The sequence below is a fragment of the Anarhichas minor genome, unplaced genomic scaffold (genome assembly GCF_050575085.1).
Source record: "Anarhichas minor isolate MPS153535 unplaced genomic scaffold, ASM5057508v1 ptg000012l, whole genome shotgun sequence".
In the NCBI taxonomy this organism is placed as follows: domain Eukaryota; kingdom Metazoa; phylum Chordata; class Actinopteri; order Perciformes; family Anarhichadidae; genus Anarhichas; species Anarhichas minor.
Window position 1 is genome coordinate 2,209,401 of NW_027466458.1, and position 17,944 is coordinate 2,227,344.

At 40.6% G+C, this 17,944-nt stretch overlaps 2 protein-coding genes across 10 annotated transcripts; one reads left to right on the forward strand and one right to left on the reverse strand.

Annotated features, from left to right (window-relative positions):
- Positions 1-2,491: 2,491 nt before the first annotated feature.
- On the reverse strand, positions 2,492-10,059 carry utp6 (UTP6 small subunit processome component). The gene is made up of 19 exons (XM_076090216.1): positions 9,815-10,059; positions 9,580-9,664; positions 9,439-9,480; positions 9,191-9,283; positions 8,953-9,000; positions 8,790-8,853; positions 8,576-8,694; positions 8,347-8,424; positions 8,141-8,222; positions 7,698-7,779; positions 7,433-7,611; positions 7,029-7,108; positions 6,859-6,936; positions 6,242-6,421; positions 4,974-5,054; positions 4,560-4,669; positions 4,353-4,419; positions 4,031-4,103; positions 2,492-3,849 (listed from the first exon to the last, which is right to left on the reverse strand). The coding sequence occupies exons 1-19, from the start codon at positions 9,904-9,906 to the stop codon at positions 3,695-3,697; spliced, it is 1,788 nt and encodes a 595-aa protein (XP_075946331.1). The 5' UTR covers positions 9,907-10,059; the 3' UTR covers positions 2,492-3,694.
- Positions 10,060-12,408: 2,349 nt separating this feature from the next.
- Positions 12,409-17,730, forward strand: LOC142948285 (CMP-N-acetylneuraminate-beta-galactosamide-alpha-2,3-sialyltransferase 2-like). 9 transcript variants are annotated; one of them, XM_076090223.1, is made up of 9 exons: positions 12,409-12,639; positions 12,886-13,010; positions 13,108-13,252; positions 13,605-13,866; positions 14,794-14,990; positions 15,116-15,295; positions 15,979-16,024; positions 16,126-16,245; positions 16,413-17,730. In XM_076090223.1, exons 4-9 carry the CDS (start codon positions 13,639-13,641, stop codon positions 16,575-16,577), a joined length of 936 nt encoding a protein of 311 aa, XP_075946338.1. In that variant the 5' UTR covers positions 12,409-12,639; positions 12,886-13,010; positions 13,108-13,252; positions 13,605-13,638; the 3' UTR covers positions 16,578-17,730. The 9 variants fall into 9 exon arrangements, with proteins under 9 accessions (XP_075946338.1, XP_075946334.1, XP_075946337.1 ...); XM_076090219.1 differs by having other exon boundaries at positions 12,409-13,010; XM_076090222.1 differs by lacking the exon at positions 12,886-13,010 and having other exon boundaries at positions 12,409-12,675.
- Positions 17,731-17,944: the final 214 nt, after the last annotated feature.

Genomic DNA, 17,944 nt, shown 5'->3' on the forward strand with positions numbered 1-17,944 from the left:
AGCAACCGCAGGACGGATGTTCATCATCATCATCACCTTCATCCTCTCATTAACATCTGACACCCGGGGGTGAGTCTTGAGTCCGTCAGTAAATGTCATCGCAGTTTGATTTCTGCGTCCAACATAAATATCCCGTATGCTTCCTCGTTTCCCTTAAACCGGTGCACTGCAGATTCTGAGTTTACTGATCTCATGAGACCAAAGTGTCTGAGCACGAGAAGCCAGTTCAGTACTACTGGACCACGTTTATTGATACCGAAATGACGTCAGCATGTGTTGATTGTAGAGAGAGAGACGTTTGCATCTGAGAGAGAGAGAGAGAGGAATTAAGGCAGAAAGACACTCAAAGTTATTGCATCTGTTGCTAAAGCAGGTAAATAAACACATCATACGTTATTTTAAAATGACAAGCAACAAGTGTTGCATTTACATTTTTTTTACTCAAAGTATTCTCAGCAAAAAATAAGTAAAAGCCCCTAGAATAACAGCTTTCAGTAAAAACCTTTGATTTACTTTTGAAGCCAGTCTCTACTGTAAGGGCACCCTAAACGGCACTTTGTAACCTTTTCTCCACGAGAACATTAAAGCAGTGTTTCACAAACTAAATGAGATTTAATGTTATAAGTAGGCTACAATTATCAGAACAATACAAAAGACCGTGCAAGAAATTCTGCAAATGTATTTGGCGACCCAAATGACATCACCTGCGACCCACCTGTGGGCCCTGACCCATGTCTTTGGGAAGGACTGCTTTAGAGGGCACTTCATCATCTTTTCTCCGTCAGAAGGGCACACTAGACTAGGACACCAAAAGTACTGTACCTAATGTACTTCTGGGTGAACTCAATCAAATGGCAACTGTAATATGACTCGAATCACAGAAGCATTGTTTTAATTGCATTACTGAATGTCATCGCAGAAAGTATAAAGACGTTTTTTTTTTATTTACTCATCCCACAGACAGATTAGCAGTAATTTGGAGCTCATGAATATTTTGTGATCGGTTCATGCTTGTAGACGTGTAACTGTGATTGCTATTTTGGAGGCTATCAGTCTGCCCACACAGTGCTCTCTCCTCCCTGCACCATGTGTCACCCTCTTCTCTCTCTCTGTGTGCAGTGCAGTGGGGCCAATAAGCAGCGGATGCGGCTGGCGCCCGGCTGCGGGCGGCCCTCTCAATGGTCTCTCCCACCATGAAAGCGTTGGTGGATGCCGCATGGTTGGTGTGGAGCATCGGGGCCTCCGTCTATGACTACATCCACACCAACGCCATGGAGGAGCGCATCCACGCCCTGGAGGACGTCATCACCATCCACCAATGTGCGATTGGACTTCTGTCCGCAGGCGTTTTGGTCCTCTTCACCTACATCCTCTTCAAGAAGCTCTGAAAGCAGACACTGACCAGACAGACCAGGGGGGAGGATTTTTACACATTCGGTACATGTTCTTAACACATTTTAATATTTTTTCTCAGGTTCGACACAAAAAAGTGCCAAACACACCATTATAGCAGCAGTAAACCGGTCAATTTGCTTCTTTTTTCTTTTTAATAGCCCAATAATATATCAGCAAACCAGTACACACACTGTACACTACAGCAGTATTTCAAACTCCATTTTCACGAAGAAGCTGATGGTATGTGTCTTGGTAATTCCCCAATTTGCTAAAGGGATCATTATTTGTCATAACAAATTCTGCCTTTATTTGTCGTCTTCATGTTTGCACTGATTTCCTCAAAGCCTGACAGATTTCGTGAAAAGCTTATTCCCCCTGAAACTCGTATCTTCAGTGTAGAGTAACTTTAATATCTCAGAGGTCATTTCTAAAAATGCCAAATCCCAGGAACAACTCGAGCTAATTTCTTCAAATTTGGCACAAATGTCCACTTGGACTCAAGGTTGAACTGATTAGTTTGGTGGTCAAAAGTCAAGGTGATTGTGGCCATAATTCAGTAATTAATATGCACATTATGTAAATTCCCCACAAATGTCAAATAGGATAAAATGACATTGTGACATTTTTGACAGACATGGATGTAAACTGTTACTTGACTGGCCGGTGGACAACCGTGAGGCGGTGATTCTACTTCCTTTTGTCTTGGAGTGTCGGATGAAAGAAAACATCCTAAAATCCATTGTGATAGAATATTATGGGTGTATTATTCATATTATTAGACTTCATGATCTATTTATATAATGCTTTCTAAATAAACCTCTTATATACCTCACAGTTGATACGTTACTGTAGGTGCCACTGCTGGCACACACACTACAATTTGAAGTACCGTATTTTCCGCACTATAAAGCGCACCGGATTATAAGGCGCACCTTCAATGAATGGCCTATTTTAGAACTGTTTTTATATATAGGGCGCACCGGATTATAAGGCGCATAGAATAGAAGCTACTACAGTCAAACGTTTGACTGGGGTTGCGTTATGCATCCACTAGATGGAGCTGTGCTAAAGGGAATGTCAACAAAACAGTCAGATAAATCATTCAGTCAAACTTTATTGATTTTTGATTTCATTCACAATACGGTAACTTAAACGTAGAGGGGAACTTTTCCCTGATTCAGTAAACACGTAAAAGAAACAGTCTGATAGTCTGAATTCTCTAGCTGCTGCTCTATTCCCATGTTCGGCTGTGTAGCTGACAGCCTTGAGTTTGAACTCAGCGTCGTAAGCGTGTCTCTTGAAAGGTGCCATTTTGGGGTCTTTATACACACAAGTGGTGTTGGACTAGGAGTAAGCACAGTACCGGTGTTTACCGCGGTGCGGCTTTGTAGTTTACCAGTCGTACTGAAACATTTTGACAGAGCGCCGTGTACAACCAGTATGGATCAACCAATTAACCAATTGATCCATATATAAGGCGCTCCGGATTACAAGGCGCACTGTCGTTTTTTGAGAAAATTAAAGGCTTTTAAGTGCGCCTTATAGTGCGGAAAATACGGTACATGGAAAGTATTTTCGTAAGCTGGCCATTGAAATGTTTCAGAGATGTTGAACTATCCCAGAGTGCTGCTGCTTGATGTTTATGGATATGTTGTTTTTAAGGCAGCATTTTGTACCATGAAAGTGGATCTAATTAATTTTAGAGTACAAAGAGTTTTTTTTTGTTACAGGAACTTAAATTAACTTCCCTAACCTGCAAAGAGAAGCCGTTTAAAGAAGTAGTGCCTCATTGAGATCTAATGCCGCGTGCTGTGTTTATCTGTGTACATTTGTAATGTCACTGCCTCAGAGGGACCACAACAGAGAAACACCCCACAATGAAAGACTGTTTTAATATCGCCACAAGAGCATCACAGCGTGTCCTCTCCAAAGGTCAAATAAATGTGGAATTCAAATAAAACGGGACATCTTTACGATACATGTGACCAACATCAGTCTGGTGTCGAATGCAGCGCCAACGACTGTAAATGAAAAGTTATGAATTACAGCTGTAGAATACGGCCGCTTAAAAGCTGCAAATATCAGAGGCAGCTCAATCAAGAACACTCCCCCCCCCAAACATTTTTTTTTTTCTTAATGGACAGCAAACTTCAGAAACTGCAATACTGGCATAATAATAATAATAATAATTCATGGATGGGCACAGCTCCAATGGTCTACAGGACCGGGAGGAACACCCGCTTCTTCGGCTGATGAACTTCTACCTACTACGCTCTATACTTGGACACTTCGTGGCGACTCATAAGTGTCCGGTCTGCATCAGCGTGTACTTGGAAGTGAAGCTCTCCACGCTCTCCCCCTCCAGGAACTTCATGGCTCTCCAGTGGATCTTGCCGCAGTTCTCTGGCTGTCCGAGGGGCCCCAGCTCCTCCTGGATGTACTGCAGCCACAGATCTTCGGGGGAAATAAAAACAGAAAATATTTAAAAAAAGAAAAAGGCAGTGCTGTTTGCTCGATGGAAACTTGGTATTTCCTCGATACTTGATTGAGAGGATATTGTGAATAAATATTTTTCAACTAATGCTACTTTTCCTTTTCGACTCCTGTTCCTTTAAGGCTTTTAAACTCTGCTCACCGTCATCTGAGGTACCAAACTCCTGCAGGGCTCTCTCATAGTAGTCTCTCAGACTGTTCATCTTTGGAGTCTCCTGGAAGAACAGACCAAAGTGTTAACACAGCTCAGGATCGTCTCGGCTTATCGCTAATCCAAACAATATCAAAGTCCACCATCTGCCCCTGCAATCTCTTCTTTTTTGGCAGAGTTTAAAGTCTTCTGAAACATTCAGAAGGGTTCAAACTAGAGTCAATATTATCTGTTCTGCACCAAAATCCGAAAGACTGAGGTGCAGTTTACGCAAGAGCTTTCACGTGTGACATACATTAGGCGCTATACGTACTTGTTCCTTCTCGATCGCAAGCATTCTGGTGAAAAAGGCCTTGGACAAGGGACGGTTTTCTTGTAAGCTACAGAAGAAGAATAAAGTTGTTTTCTGTACAGCTTCGTCACAAGACACTTCTCAGGACTTTATTTTGCATTCCTCTCATGCTATTTATCATTTAAATACACAACAACATGAGCAAAGTGATTCTGTTGTTTTTCTTACCTCGTAAAGGTCGTCCTTGCTTTCTTGTAGCCTCCAGTGGAGTACGACCAATCAAGGTAGCTCTCTTTAATCTCCATGGAAACTGCCGCCACTGCAGACAGCAGACCTCTCTGGGAACAAACAGGAGAACAAACGGTCTCATTTCGGAGGCCAAAACAACCGTGCGGGGCGTGAGGGGCTATTCAATATTTTCTAATTCATCTAGTATTCACCTGCAAGTATTTGTCTCGAGCGCCAGCTGACTTCAGCTGATCTGAACGCAGCGCTTTACATTACCGACCAGAGACGTCACATGACTTCTGCATGCTAACTAATAACGACCGTTGGTTGTCATTTAAGAAATACATAACTGTAAATGCCGTCAGAAGGATTTGGTTTGTTGCAGTGTTGGTGCACAGAGTGGTAGTGGACTACCTTGAAGACGGCTTCCGTCTCCTCGGGACTCTGGTGGGCCACGCTCCACTGGAACTGCAGCTGCCACAGAGGTAGACTCTCCTGCCGAGACAGAACAGAAAGGACTTCGCTATCAGTATGTTTGCTAATCAGTATCGGGCTCAGCCGGTTATTATATACAGACGTTATACACAGACCGCTGTTATTAAATACAGACGTTATACACAGACCGCTGTTATTAAATACAGACGTTATACACAGACCGCTGTTATTAAATACAGACATTCTAACAATGAGTGTATCCTCCTTGTAGCATCTGAGAGACAAACTACCGTGCGCAGGTCAAAATGTCTGTGGAAAGTGCATGAGCGTCAAACATGGCGCTGCACCAGGAGAGCACGTCCACATTCTCTTCATTAATCCATCTTCTGCGCCGCATCGTTATGGAAACATTGAATTGTTTGACGTAGCCCGAGGGTTTACACTCTTTCCCAACACTTCGGGAGAGTGTTTATCTCGAGACAAAAGACCTGCCTAATGAGCAGCGTGTAGTAATCCTCCTCACACGGCTACTTCTCAGGGCCACGGTCTTGTGAACACCCCCCCATCACCACCACCACCCCAACAACAACCAGTTATTCTGCTCATTACTGTAAAGGCTGTGTGTCAAAAGTGTATTCATAGAAATACCGCATTGTATATTACTGCGATGTACTGTGCGACGACGTGAAGGGTGTCAGGGTGACGCAAAGTCAAGGAAAGAAATGTGTGGCTCACTGTTTTAGTTTGTTTTTTGTATTAAGCCACACATTTCTAAGGATTAGGTTATTATCCATCCATAGCTTATAATTATATTAAGAGTATGGACTTAAACAGTAAGCCTGCCAATTTACCTGCCATGTTAAATTAAGGTAACACGCGAGTGTGACCTCAAATGATAAATAATTACACAAACTATTCATCTCTGGGCTTCGTCTTGCAAGGTTGCTTTAAGTGCCTGAAGCTCTCCTCACATAGAAGGGGGAGGAGGCCATTTGTGGATCTTTAATATCATGAGACTAATTGGGCCACTGAGATGGCCCACTTATACAGCAGTGCTGGTGGCTTTCATGCGTCTGTGTGTGTGTGTGTGTCCGTCCAAGTGTGTCCATCCTCCAAGGAGAACGATTCGACTGCCGTATGTGCTCAGTGTAAGCAGAGAAGATTGCAAAACTTGATGTGATTGAGAGAAAATGATGTAGAGTCAAATTGTGTGTGTGTGTGTGTGTGTGTGTGTGTGTTCGGTGTACCTTGGGATGGACGTGTGTGAGAGCCTCCTGGAATAGCCTGCCCACATCTGCACTCCCCAGCTGCGTTAGCGTCTGCAGACGCAGGCTCCACACTGACACCGATTGGCTGTAGCGCTGCGTGGCTGCCATGGCAACGCTGGCCGCTCCCTCAGCATCTCCAGTGGAGAGCAGGATGTGCAACTTTATTTGAAAACCAAAGAGAAAGTTAGTACATCAACATGAGATTTCCTCCCGCTTCCATTCACCTTTTTTAATTTATATTATCATTTCAGCTTTACCTCTGCAGTTAAATACATACAGAGTAATTAAACAATAGAGATCAACAGGAGATGTGGTCTGGCATGCATAAAAAAATAACTAGTTTGAAAACCAAGATGGCTGCATGGTATTAGACTTTTCGCACTCTCTTCTTATCGACCGTCTCCGATCTTGAACATCACTGCAGACGGCCGTCTGGTTGCATTTCGTTACGCTCGGACTTCCAAGAACGAGTAACTACAGACTCACGGCTTCCGATGTAAACATTGATCTCCCCGAGCTGATCCCACCTTGTGTTTTGAGTACTATTAAGGCTTGAGGGCCCCTATGATTGCATTTAAATGAAGCAATTATCTTACCCAGTTCTTGTAATAATCCTCCTTCAGCAGTGAGGAGTCGTGGGCGCGCTGCAGCACTCCCAGCAGCCTCTGCTGCCTCTGACACACACACACACACACACACACGTGTAAACATACACCTCCAGGAACACTGAAGCCTGTGACATTTTTTCCGTTGTACACTCACTTACCTTTTCCTTCAGTTCTTCGACGTTGGTCTTTCTCTTCAGCCTTTCCAAGCAGAAGGTCACATAGCAAGACCACATGGGCTCTAGAGAGCACAGCACAGGTTTCTTATATATATATAGACACACATATATAGGAATGTATAAGCAGTGTAATAATGCAGGGCACCCGTAGATTTTTAGAATGCCAGATTTTAGATGTTTAAAAACTTGATAGGCTACCTGAATCGGATTATTATTATTTTTAACTTAAACTCCTTATTCTAAGGCACATGCAACGGGAAGAAATGTGTCATTGCATCGTGATAAAACCTCAACTGTAATTCAAATTTGTACTGCTGCTAATACTCAAGTAGTGATTTTTGCCTTTTTGAAAATAGCCCAAGTAGCATGTGTGTCTGAGCACCTACCGGTGTTGAGGCTCTTGACCCCCTCCTCGTAGACCTGGCAGCAGCGCTCCTCTCTGCGGTTGATGTCCGAGGCTCGGCCTTTTGCGGTCTGCAGCTCCTCCCCGGCCCCCGGAGCCTCCAGCTCCCTCTTAGCCATGAAATCCCACGTCAAGCTGTCTGCTGTGTAGTTAGCCTGTAAACTGCAACACAACAGGGGGGGTACATTCATGCTTAGCAGTGAAGTCCTGTTTGAGTTGAAAAATAGGTGCACAAGCTGGTGCCTTACTCTTGCAGGATGGAGTCCTGGAGCTCTTTGGTGAAGTCGAAGATAGCTGCTACGTTCAGAAGTGAGATGACAAACTCGGCTTCTGTTGGACAAAAAAAACAAAAAGAGCAGTGATACAAAAGTTAAAGGGACCAGATCTGGGGAATAGTCGGACATTTGGCAGAGAGTCGTTCTCATGTCTGCTTCATAAATACGACGCTGCAGTCCGGTTAGCTTATCTTAGCATATAAAACGGCTCGCCTGGCTCTGTCCAAAAGTCAACAAAAACACATTTGTATAAATCCCTAAAAAAGACAATAGTTTGTGGTTTCACGAGAAGGGTATGTGTGATATCTTTGCCAAGTGAAAAAGAAAGATGCATCAGTTACTAAATGTAGAAATAAACCATATAAATTGAATTCTTGTTTAAATGAGGAAATACAATTACTGGTATTTTTGCCTACCTTTGAGTTTCCCTGAAGCAGCGCTGTACACAACCTCAGCCAGTTTGCCACTGAGGATCTCTGGAGAAAACTCATATTCACCCTGGAAGCAGTGAAGAGCGGAGTATTCAGGCACCGAACACAAAGCCAGAGCTTCTGTGCATGTACGTATTGACTTTGTTATTATTATTATTACTTTCCACTGTTCAATTTTACAACACACTCACCAGGTCCATTTCGGCCTTCTCCAGCTCTTCCTTCTGCTTCCTCAGTTTCTCGCAATGCAGCAGCTCCATACGAAAGTACTGACACAGAAGAAGTTGTTGGGAGACAATTGGAAGTAAATATTTGACGAATACACAACCATCGCTCTTCCAACAGCGGCTACCGCTCCTTTTAGACTGAATTTCGTTTGAACAGGTTTCATTGTTTGAAATGGCGCATTGCTTCTTTTACCTCCTGGTAGACTTTCTTGTTGTCGGGATGGAAGCGCAGAGCCCTCAGAAACAGGTGTCTGGCACTTTCAGAGGAGCTTCGATCCTCCAGCTCACTCTTGGCCGCCATGATCCACAGGGCTTAAAGAGGGAGGGGGGGGGGGGGGGGGGGTCACCGTTAGTTACAGTTAATATTGACTTTGTTACAACATATTGAAAAGCACAATCCTGTGTACCTGGTTTGTCGGGGTGTATAGCAAGCATGGATGAGAACACTTTGCTGATTTGGCCTTTGGTCGCCTGGCGAGAGAAACCCAGACCGGAGATCATTATTAGAACGAGAACACGCGGTGTTGGGTCCAAGTTGTACTTAAAGCAAACGGTGAGATAATTACATACCCATTTCTTACAGAAAGCCACATGTGAGAGCCAAAGCTGCACATCGTCCTGTGGGGAAAGAAGACATGTCGCTCACATATGATTCAGTAAGTTAAAGCTAACTATAAAGTATTTATATCTCATTATGTTTAGATTTTATGTGGAGGGAAACAAAATAGATAAGAAGAGATTCTTCAAAAGTCATGATTAGTTTGATTGATAAACTCCAACGGTACAATATAAATGCTTTGTACAGTACCTTCCACTTATTTGTTGCTCTTCTGAAGACGCTATTTATTCGATGGATGACGGCGAACTCAATCTCGTCTCTTTTGAAATGGTAATGTATGTGCTGCAAAAGCAAAGTGAGTCGCGGTCAAATGGTGCAACATCACCTCAAAGTAAACGGTTAGGCATGTACGTTCCACAGTTTACGGCAAGAGTATAAACTGAAACGAGTCTGCCGTCGAATGAATCCCATCTAAAGTGAATATTAGCATCACTTACCGCTCTTCTCTTCTTGATCAGCTCTAAAACGTTGATTTCATACTGTAAAAAAAAAGAAGTACGTCAGTGTTCATAGCTTGTATTTATTTATTAATTAAAAATAGAAAGCAATACATGTGTAACATGATTAAAGCACCCTACCTGAATGTATGCAATGAAGTCCTCTTTGTTTACGATCAACCTGTGAAGCTTGTATTCCAGAGCCGTTGCCCTCTTAATTATGGATCTGAAATATTAATAATAATAATTAAATCTCACGAATCAAAACTGGGCTGTACAGTTTTATGTATTTGTCATTAGACCCACTAACATCAATGACACAGTAATCGTGTTTTTGTCAGGTTTCTCTCCGTATTTCTGCCAGATGTCGTCTTACTTGACTTCTTTCTTGGTGAACAGTCCCACTCTCTCCAGCTGCTCCAACTCGGGGATTCTCTCCTCAATCCGGTGCTGAACGACCTCCGCCATCTCGACGACGCGGCCGTTACGGGTTCAGGTCCGACTGTTATTTGGTGTTGTTAAATGTATTAATGTCAACGTTGTACTGAAATACAATAAGACTGTAGGCAACTAGCGTGAGTCTCTCCCCCACACATGTGTGGAAGTTGTGATTGGCCGCGTTTCCGGTTCCGTCTGCAAATAGCTCCGACGGGAAACACGATCAAGCGTGAGTGACGAAGAAACAAATTCTTAGCTGCTACTGATTCAGGACTCACATAATAGACACGCGCCATCTCTACTGGTTTTAAATGGCACGAAATAACTAATATATTAGTTAGTATATTAGTGAATGTATTAGTTAATATTTTAGTGTAGCACTTAAAAGTAAATACAAAATTGTTGATGGGGGGGGGGGCTAATGGAGATTCGAAAACAGCTGAGTTAATTCAGAAAATTAATTTCGAAATTGTTATTGAACCTAATCAAAGGTATAGGAAAATGAAGAGGCTGCTAAACGAGCGCATACGTATATCTGAAGAACCTGAGAACAAATAAATGCTTTACTTTTACATGACGAATATAAATATTATGTTTTCAATCACCATGTAGCCTGTACTGTACTGATGTACGTACAGTGTCTTCATTTATTCTGCTGTAAAGTTCAGTGTTAATGAGAACGTGATTGTATAAGATATTAATATGATGCAGTTAAGCTGCATTATTATTTCTGGTTTGGAGGTGATGGAGAACATTGACTATATTGTGAAATGCGGCTTAAGAAGATGTTGCAAGCTGAAAAAAGTGTGTTAGACTGTAGTATTAACACTAGTGTGAACCCTGGACATCGGGGCTTGTTTTTGTGAGACATTGGGTATTCTATTCACTCAATACATCCTTGTTGATGTATGCGTGTTCGCTGTCTTGCAGCTATGGTACTGGTGCATTGTTTTTTTGTGTTAGCAATGGCACTGGTATAAGTAAATGTCCTGCATTCAAAGTCTTACTTAAGTAAAAGTGTTGTCAGCAAGTATTCTCATCAAAATGTACTTTTACATTTACTGCACAATCAAAAGTATTGTGCAGTAAATGCAGACAAATGTAGTTAAAAATACAATATTTACCTCTGAGATGTAGGGGAGGAGAAGCGGAAAGTAGAACATAGAAATACTCATGTAAAGTACAGGTACCTTCGATTTTTACGTAAGTACAATAGTTGTGTAAATGTACTTATTTACATTGCTGGTAATGAAGATAATAAAGTTGTAAAAAGTGAGTATTAAAATATTTTGTTGACTTCATTTGTGTAAACATTGAATGTATTGAAAGTTAAGATACTAGTAATAGCTACTTAAGTATTTAACTAGATCAAACTTAATTTTTGTTTGTAGGACCTAAACCATTACATTTATCTGACTGTACAAAAACAAAAAAGGTAAATAGTAATTGAGGTTACTTAATACATTTGAGTATACTGAACATGAACATAGTGAGTAAACTTCACTCAAAAATAGTTGAGGTAAAATTATGAATACAAATTAAGTGAAGTCAACTTAAAATATATATCTGGATTTAGATACGTTTATTTCGTGCAACTGTAACGGACTTGGAATGGCGTGGAAGGAGACAACTCAGAGGGTAGCTTTCCAGCATTTATTCGCTGCAGAAAACAGTACAACACACATAAATTGACGTCTGGTCTCTCTCTGCACTTCTGCTCCCCTCAACAGTACGAAACACCACTGTCTGGGCAAGTCGGGACTAACAGCGACATCAAATGGACAAAACAAACAACTACATGAGGTGGAATGATTAACAGAACCCGCGAAAATTATAACAAACAAAGGAAAATACATACCTGCAGAAAACAGTACAACACACACATAAATTGACGTCTGGTCTCTCTCTGCACTTCTGCTCCCTAAACATGGAAAATAACAGAATTTACACCAGGAACGACCGTCGAAATCTGCGTTGCTACGTCTTTTTCTATATGACGGCGCTCTCTCTGTCTGCCTGACGTGAAAGCAAATAGCGCCTAAAAGGCTAAATTAAAATGGCCACAAAACTTATATTTTAACGGTCAAAATGACACGTAACAGCTAGATAAAGTGATCGTTTTAGCAGTTATTAAAGTGTGTAGCCTAAACAGTTTAATTTTAGGAGAATACGACAAAATAGTACAACAGCATTATTCCACACAATTTACCCTCAACAGTACGAAACACCACTGTGAGGGCAAATCGGGACTACGGGGGCTTTGGAGGTACAAAAGAGGCGAGACGCCGCTTCCGCAGGAAGCATTAACAAAATAAAATGCTAAATAAAAATAGCTCATAAAGATATAATTCACACATACTCAACAGAATAATTAAGTACATTTTTAACTCTGTTACACAACCACTTACATTTAAAAAATGTAGTAAATCCAACTAATCACATAAGCCACACTGTCGCTTTCCTACGTCATATTCTATAATTCGGGCATATCAATGAGGTGTGGGTATCAGATTTCCGTGAGTTCTGGCTGCTTAAAGCCTCAAACAAATATGTTGAAAGTGAAAGTCGGGTCAGTGCTGTTGGAATGAGACGGTTAAAGCGCAGCTGTTGTTCCAGTTTACTTTTCCTAACCCACATAACTGGATGACGATTTAATTTATGTTTGTATTGTAACCCTCACGGAGTTCTTTTCTTTTCCCTTTTTTGTTGTCTTTTCCAAATTGTCACGGTAGAGCGGAGGGACGAGGAGGATCTGCGTAACTGGTATATGAACTTTGAATCTTCTCACTCAGATTATTGGTAAAAAGCTACTTTCCTTTTATACTCATTTATATTTTACTATATATATACTATATAACTTTCTGAATTCAAAAGTTTTAATAGACTTTAAGTATTTTTGTTAACATTTTAGTTTATTTTTGAAAGAGCAAATATGTCATAATGACAGTTGACAATCAACAAGCTATTCTGCTGCTCTGCTCCTCTTCTGTGTGTTTGTTCACGGCGAAGATCGTGCGACAGAGTTTCCTCAGATATTGGTAGAGACGCCAATCCTTCTATTGGAGAACTTTTTCTTGGGGTTATGGTCTGACTTTATTCTCAGTATAACTGTAGAAGCAGATTTATTCTCTGAGGTGGGACAAAACTAAAACATTAATACAAGTTTTTTTTTATAAAAACCCAATCCTTACAGAAATAATGCATATGGTGATATTTCTTTTGTAATGGCAGCTGTATTCCCCTGATATCAATTGAGCTCTCCACTGCCAAAACTTATAAACAACCAAGGTTTGGCAACTCTGGCACTGTTCATACGGAAATGGATGAATTGTGACTGAACCAGTATTCTTCCTCTCGGTAGTCTTCGTGATTCTCCGTAAGGACCCACTGACCAGCAGCTCATGTTTATGCATCAACATTCTTTTATGAATCCTATACACACTGTTTTATAAATGAGACCCTTAGATACTGTGTGTGGAGCGGACCAACCCGGACTCCTTAGTTATTGTCCTTGGTGACTTTAACAAAGGAAACCTTAGTATGAATCCGATATGCACTGTTTCATAAATGAGACCAGATAGAAGTATCAAGTAGCATGAAATGGAAATGCTAAGTATCACAAATTGATTAAACCTACTTAGTTACATTCAACCACTGACTACACTCTCTTGTATTTGTATCTTTGTATCTTTTACTCTTGTGAATTCCACCACATGCTTTGTCTACAGGTTGCCTCCCTTTCACAAGCATCACACATCCAAGATGAAGTCAAAAGTGAGAATTCTCATTTTCCTGCTGGTTGTGATTGGCATCGGGTTTTGGAGAGGAGACATCTCACCATACTTCCCGCCTTGGGATGAAAGACCCTGTGCTTGTGACCGATGTTTATTTGAAAATGATATGTTGATTATGCAGCGTTTCAGCAAATTTGCTGAACCATTTTTGTCAGTAAACTACAATCTCTCAGAGGATAATTTCAACTGGTGGAAGGTAAGTTGTGACCTTGCAAGATAACAGTCTCTCAACCTGCAGTTCAAATCAGGATCAGTAAAATACAATCACATTCAACAGTTGCCATCACTGTGGTGGCTAAACTTCAGTTCTCAGTCTGGTCTTAAGTTAAGTTTGACCACTCTATCTCAATGTGGGCAGTAGAAGGGTGTGTCTGACAGAGAGGTGGTCATGGCATCAGCGGTTGATGTTTAGGGCTCTGTGTCCATGCAGCTCACCAGAGGTTGGATGATTTATACTAAGAAATAATTAATTAAATTAACCTTGATTCTTTATTCGTTCGAAGAAAGAAATATGAATTAGAAAATACAACATTCATGAATTTTACAATATAAAAAACATCTTTTGGCTTACAATCACTGTCAAGTTATTTTACCAAACATGTGCAGTTTCCCTACTTGAGAAGGACCGATGAGTCTACCCGAGGGATTTTAACTGGATTTCATTCAATGACTCAACAACTTTTCATTTTCCTCCTTTTATTTTGGTAGGTTCAGCATATCAGTTCGTTCAGTCACTAAGCCATTAAGCCATTTTAGCCATTTCAATCTTTTTAGGTGAAAAACCGGCTGCCTTTCAGGACTTGTAGACTCGTCAGTCCTGCAGAGTCTTATCTTCTTTACTGCGACACTCTGTCACTGCATATCTGCTTAGCTAGTGTTCCAGGCAGAGTGGTTCCGCCGCCCTGTTTCTTTTCAGAACACTCAGATTGTGTATATTGATTACTTTACTAATTGCTTTACTGATGATTTTATTTACAATTATCTTAAAGTCTTTTTCAATCCTTTATATTGCTTCTATTTACATAAAAGAAAAATCCTGTTTGACTTGACAATCACTGTGGTGACAGCGAATTGGTACAATTCATGTGGTCTAACAGTATGCAATGTTTGGTGTTTCTGACAGCGTCTACAGGCTGAAAAGGGTGATTTCAGTACCTACAGAAATAAAGTGGACAGGATGTTTCAGATGTTCCCAGCCAGTGCTTATGTTGAAGCATCCAGCCCTGAGCGCCGCAGGACTTGTGCTGTGGTGGGGAATTCTGGTAATTTGAAGAAATCACATTACGGACCTCTAATAGATTTCCAGGACGTTGTCATAAGGTAAAAGAGTCCAGACAAACATGAACGTTTTTTTCCCTCAATGTCACAAACTAAAAGTCAAAAATCACACCTTGTTTTTCCTGACAACTAGTGACATATGAAATATATCCCTTTGTACTTTTTAGAATGAACAGAGGTCGCACGAAAGGCTATGAAGCAGATGTTGGGACCAAAACAACTCATCATGTCATGTATCCAGAGAGTGCTGTGGATTTAGATAACACCACTCGTCTTGTGCTGTTTCCATTTAAGATTCTGGATCTTGACTGGATTACGAAGGCCCTCAGCACAGGATTTTCCGGAAGGTGAGTCATGTTTTTTATTTCAGTTCAAGTTGCTACGGTCCGTCCTCTGAAGCTGGCGTTCAATCCTGGTGAAGTCACCCAGCAGTAGGGAGTGAGGCGGACGGACCGCAGGGTGAAATTTAAACATAGCACGACTACAACTATACTGTTCTTACAGTTAGCCCTCTCGTTGGGCTGTATCCTATTAAGTTGTTAGGTTGCAGAGCAGGACTGTGCTAGCAATGGTACTTATTCTGATCCAAGGTCAATTGAGTAATATCAGTCTGGAGCTGCTGTGGAGGCTTTGGACTACATCTCTACAGGAGGACACCGGAATCATTTCAATGAATGCTGCTAACCTAGCATATTCCTCTGCATTCCCACCACCACTTTTGTGGTAATAGGCGTGAAATTCTACTTCAGCAGAGTATTCTCACTGAAGGGCTCTGTATACTTACAGGAGCAAAGGCACCGAAAGTGTCTGTGACAACTGATCTTCAGTTGCTAAAACACCTTGCACCTATCATGAAGCAGAGCTACCCTATTAAAATGTTAATCCATGAAAATTCTTGCAGCATAATTTACATAAAATGCAAACAAGCTATTTCATTATGTAAATTCCTAGTATATCATTGTACTGACAAAAAAACGTACATTTGACATCATTTGATGTTGACTTTAACATTTCATGCTTTTTTCAACAGCTCATATGCGCCAATAAAATCAAACATCAACGCCAACAAGGATTTGGTTTGTGTCATGTTTTTAATGCATTCATCGATAAACTTTATTGGCTCCAAAGGTAATGGTTCATAAAATATGTTTAAAGACTAATTCTGATTTCACAACAGGTGATGGTCCTTAACCCAGCGTTCATGAGGTACGTTCATGACGTGTGGCTGCAAAAGAAGGGCAGCTATCCATCCACTGGCTTCATGACTTTGGTTCTTGCCCTGCATATTTGTGACGAGGTAGGTTTATTTTTAAATTGAGTGAATGTCGTTACACACTGATGATTGACAAGAGGATGCTAATGACGATGAAGGAAAAAACATGTAATCTTGTGTCATTTAGCGAGATTTATTAAGGCTTTTACCACATTATCCGTTTCTAAAATAGTTTACCTCTGTTTTCCCAGATCCATGTGTTCGGTTTTGGAGCAGACAGTGATGGAAACTGGAGTCATTACTGGGAAAAACTCATGAACAATAAGTTAAAAACGGGATCACATCCTGGAGATGAAGAGTATAAAATTATCCTGGAGCTAGCTAAGCATCAAATACTCAAGTTTTACACGGGGTGATGATCTTTCTCTCAGCATTTAACGTATTCAAGCCTTGATAGTGAATCACTTACAAAGCAAAACAAGACGAAGAAGCCTTCAAGAGACATCTGTTCTCAGACTAACTCCCCTGCTGCACACGTTAACACTTTCCAAGATTAAAAATGTGAGTGATAAATCATCCATAATCTAATGGAGAGGGAACTAACACTACATGTATAGTTACTGATCCTGTTGATGTTGGGGTTTAACCTACCCAAACTGCTGCAGTGACATTAACCACAAATGCCTTCGAATTAAACATAATAATAATACATTTTATTTATATAGCGCTTTTCATAAAACTCAAAGACACTTTACATTAAAATCATCATATATAAAAGCAATACACTAAAAACATAAAATACACAATAGTGGTCACACATTAAAAGCAGTTTTGAACAGGTGGGTTTTGATCTGTGATTTGAATATGGAAAGTTCAGTGCAGTCTCGGATGTGTACAACATTACATCACAACTGTTCTATGCTGCTGTGTGTGTGTGTGTGTGTTTTTCTCTGTGAACATAAACAAAGTAGTGATCTCAGGGGGAAAAAAAAATGTTAATTGAAATTCGAACACGAGCGCATTTCACAATGCACAGAGCATTGATTGCCTCTGGAAAAGTTTACAACATCTTTTCATGTTATAATGTCTTTACGAAAAATGGTCTTTGGAAGGTTCTTAGAAGTAAAAGTACATGAAGTTAGTTTTTCCAAGGTTTAAACAAACAATGATCTTTGTGTTTATACATGAAATGTAAAAGTTTCATTCACGAGATGTCAATTTTGAAGTAGTGATTGATGGCTTGCCTATGTTACTGACGGTACAAACACTATGAAATTATAAATATCGATATACATGTATAGATGATATAGCCAACTGTAGAAGTGTCTTCTTGATTGTGACAAAAATATTCTAATAACTGAAGTAGACTAAAACACGTTGGGGTAATGGTGAAGTATACTGGACCTCATGAAATGTATTTAACTGATGTAATAACTGAAGATTTTGTGTATTTTTTGATTTTTTCTTTCCTGTATTTTACTTGTTATAATGTGTTACTTGTTGCCATATACGTTTCACTGTTAAAGGGACAGTTCATCCCAAAATCAACAATACAAATTTTTCCACATACCTGTGGTGCTATTTATCAATCTAGATTGTTTTCTTGTAAATTGAAATCGGCCATATTTCCATTAGTTCCTACACGAAACTGCTCACAAATTCTGTGGATTATCTTGATTAACCAGGTCATGATTTCTGAAAAGAGACATGGCTGTCAAGTCGAGCCGAGTGCCATATAATGTCATCATATTGCAGAGAAGGGAGACATCTAGACTAGAGCATT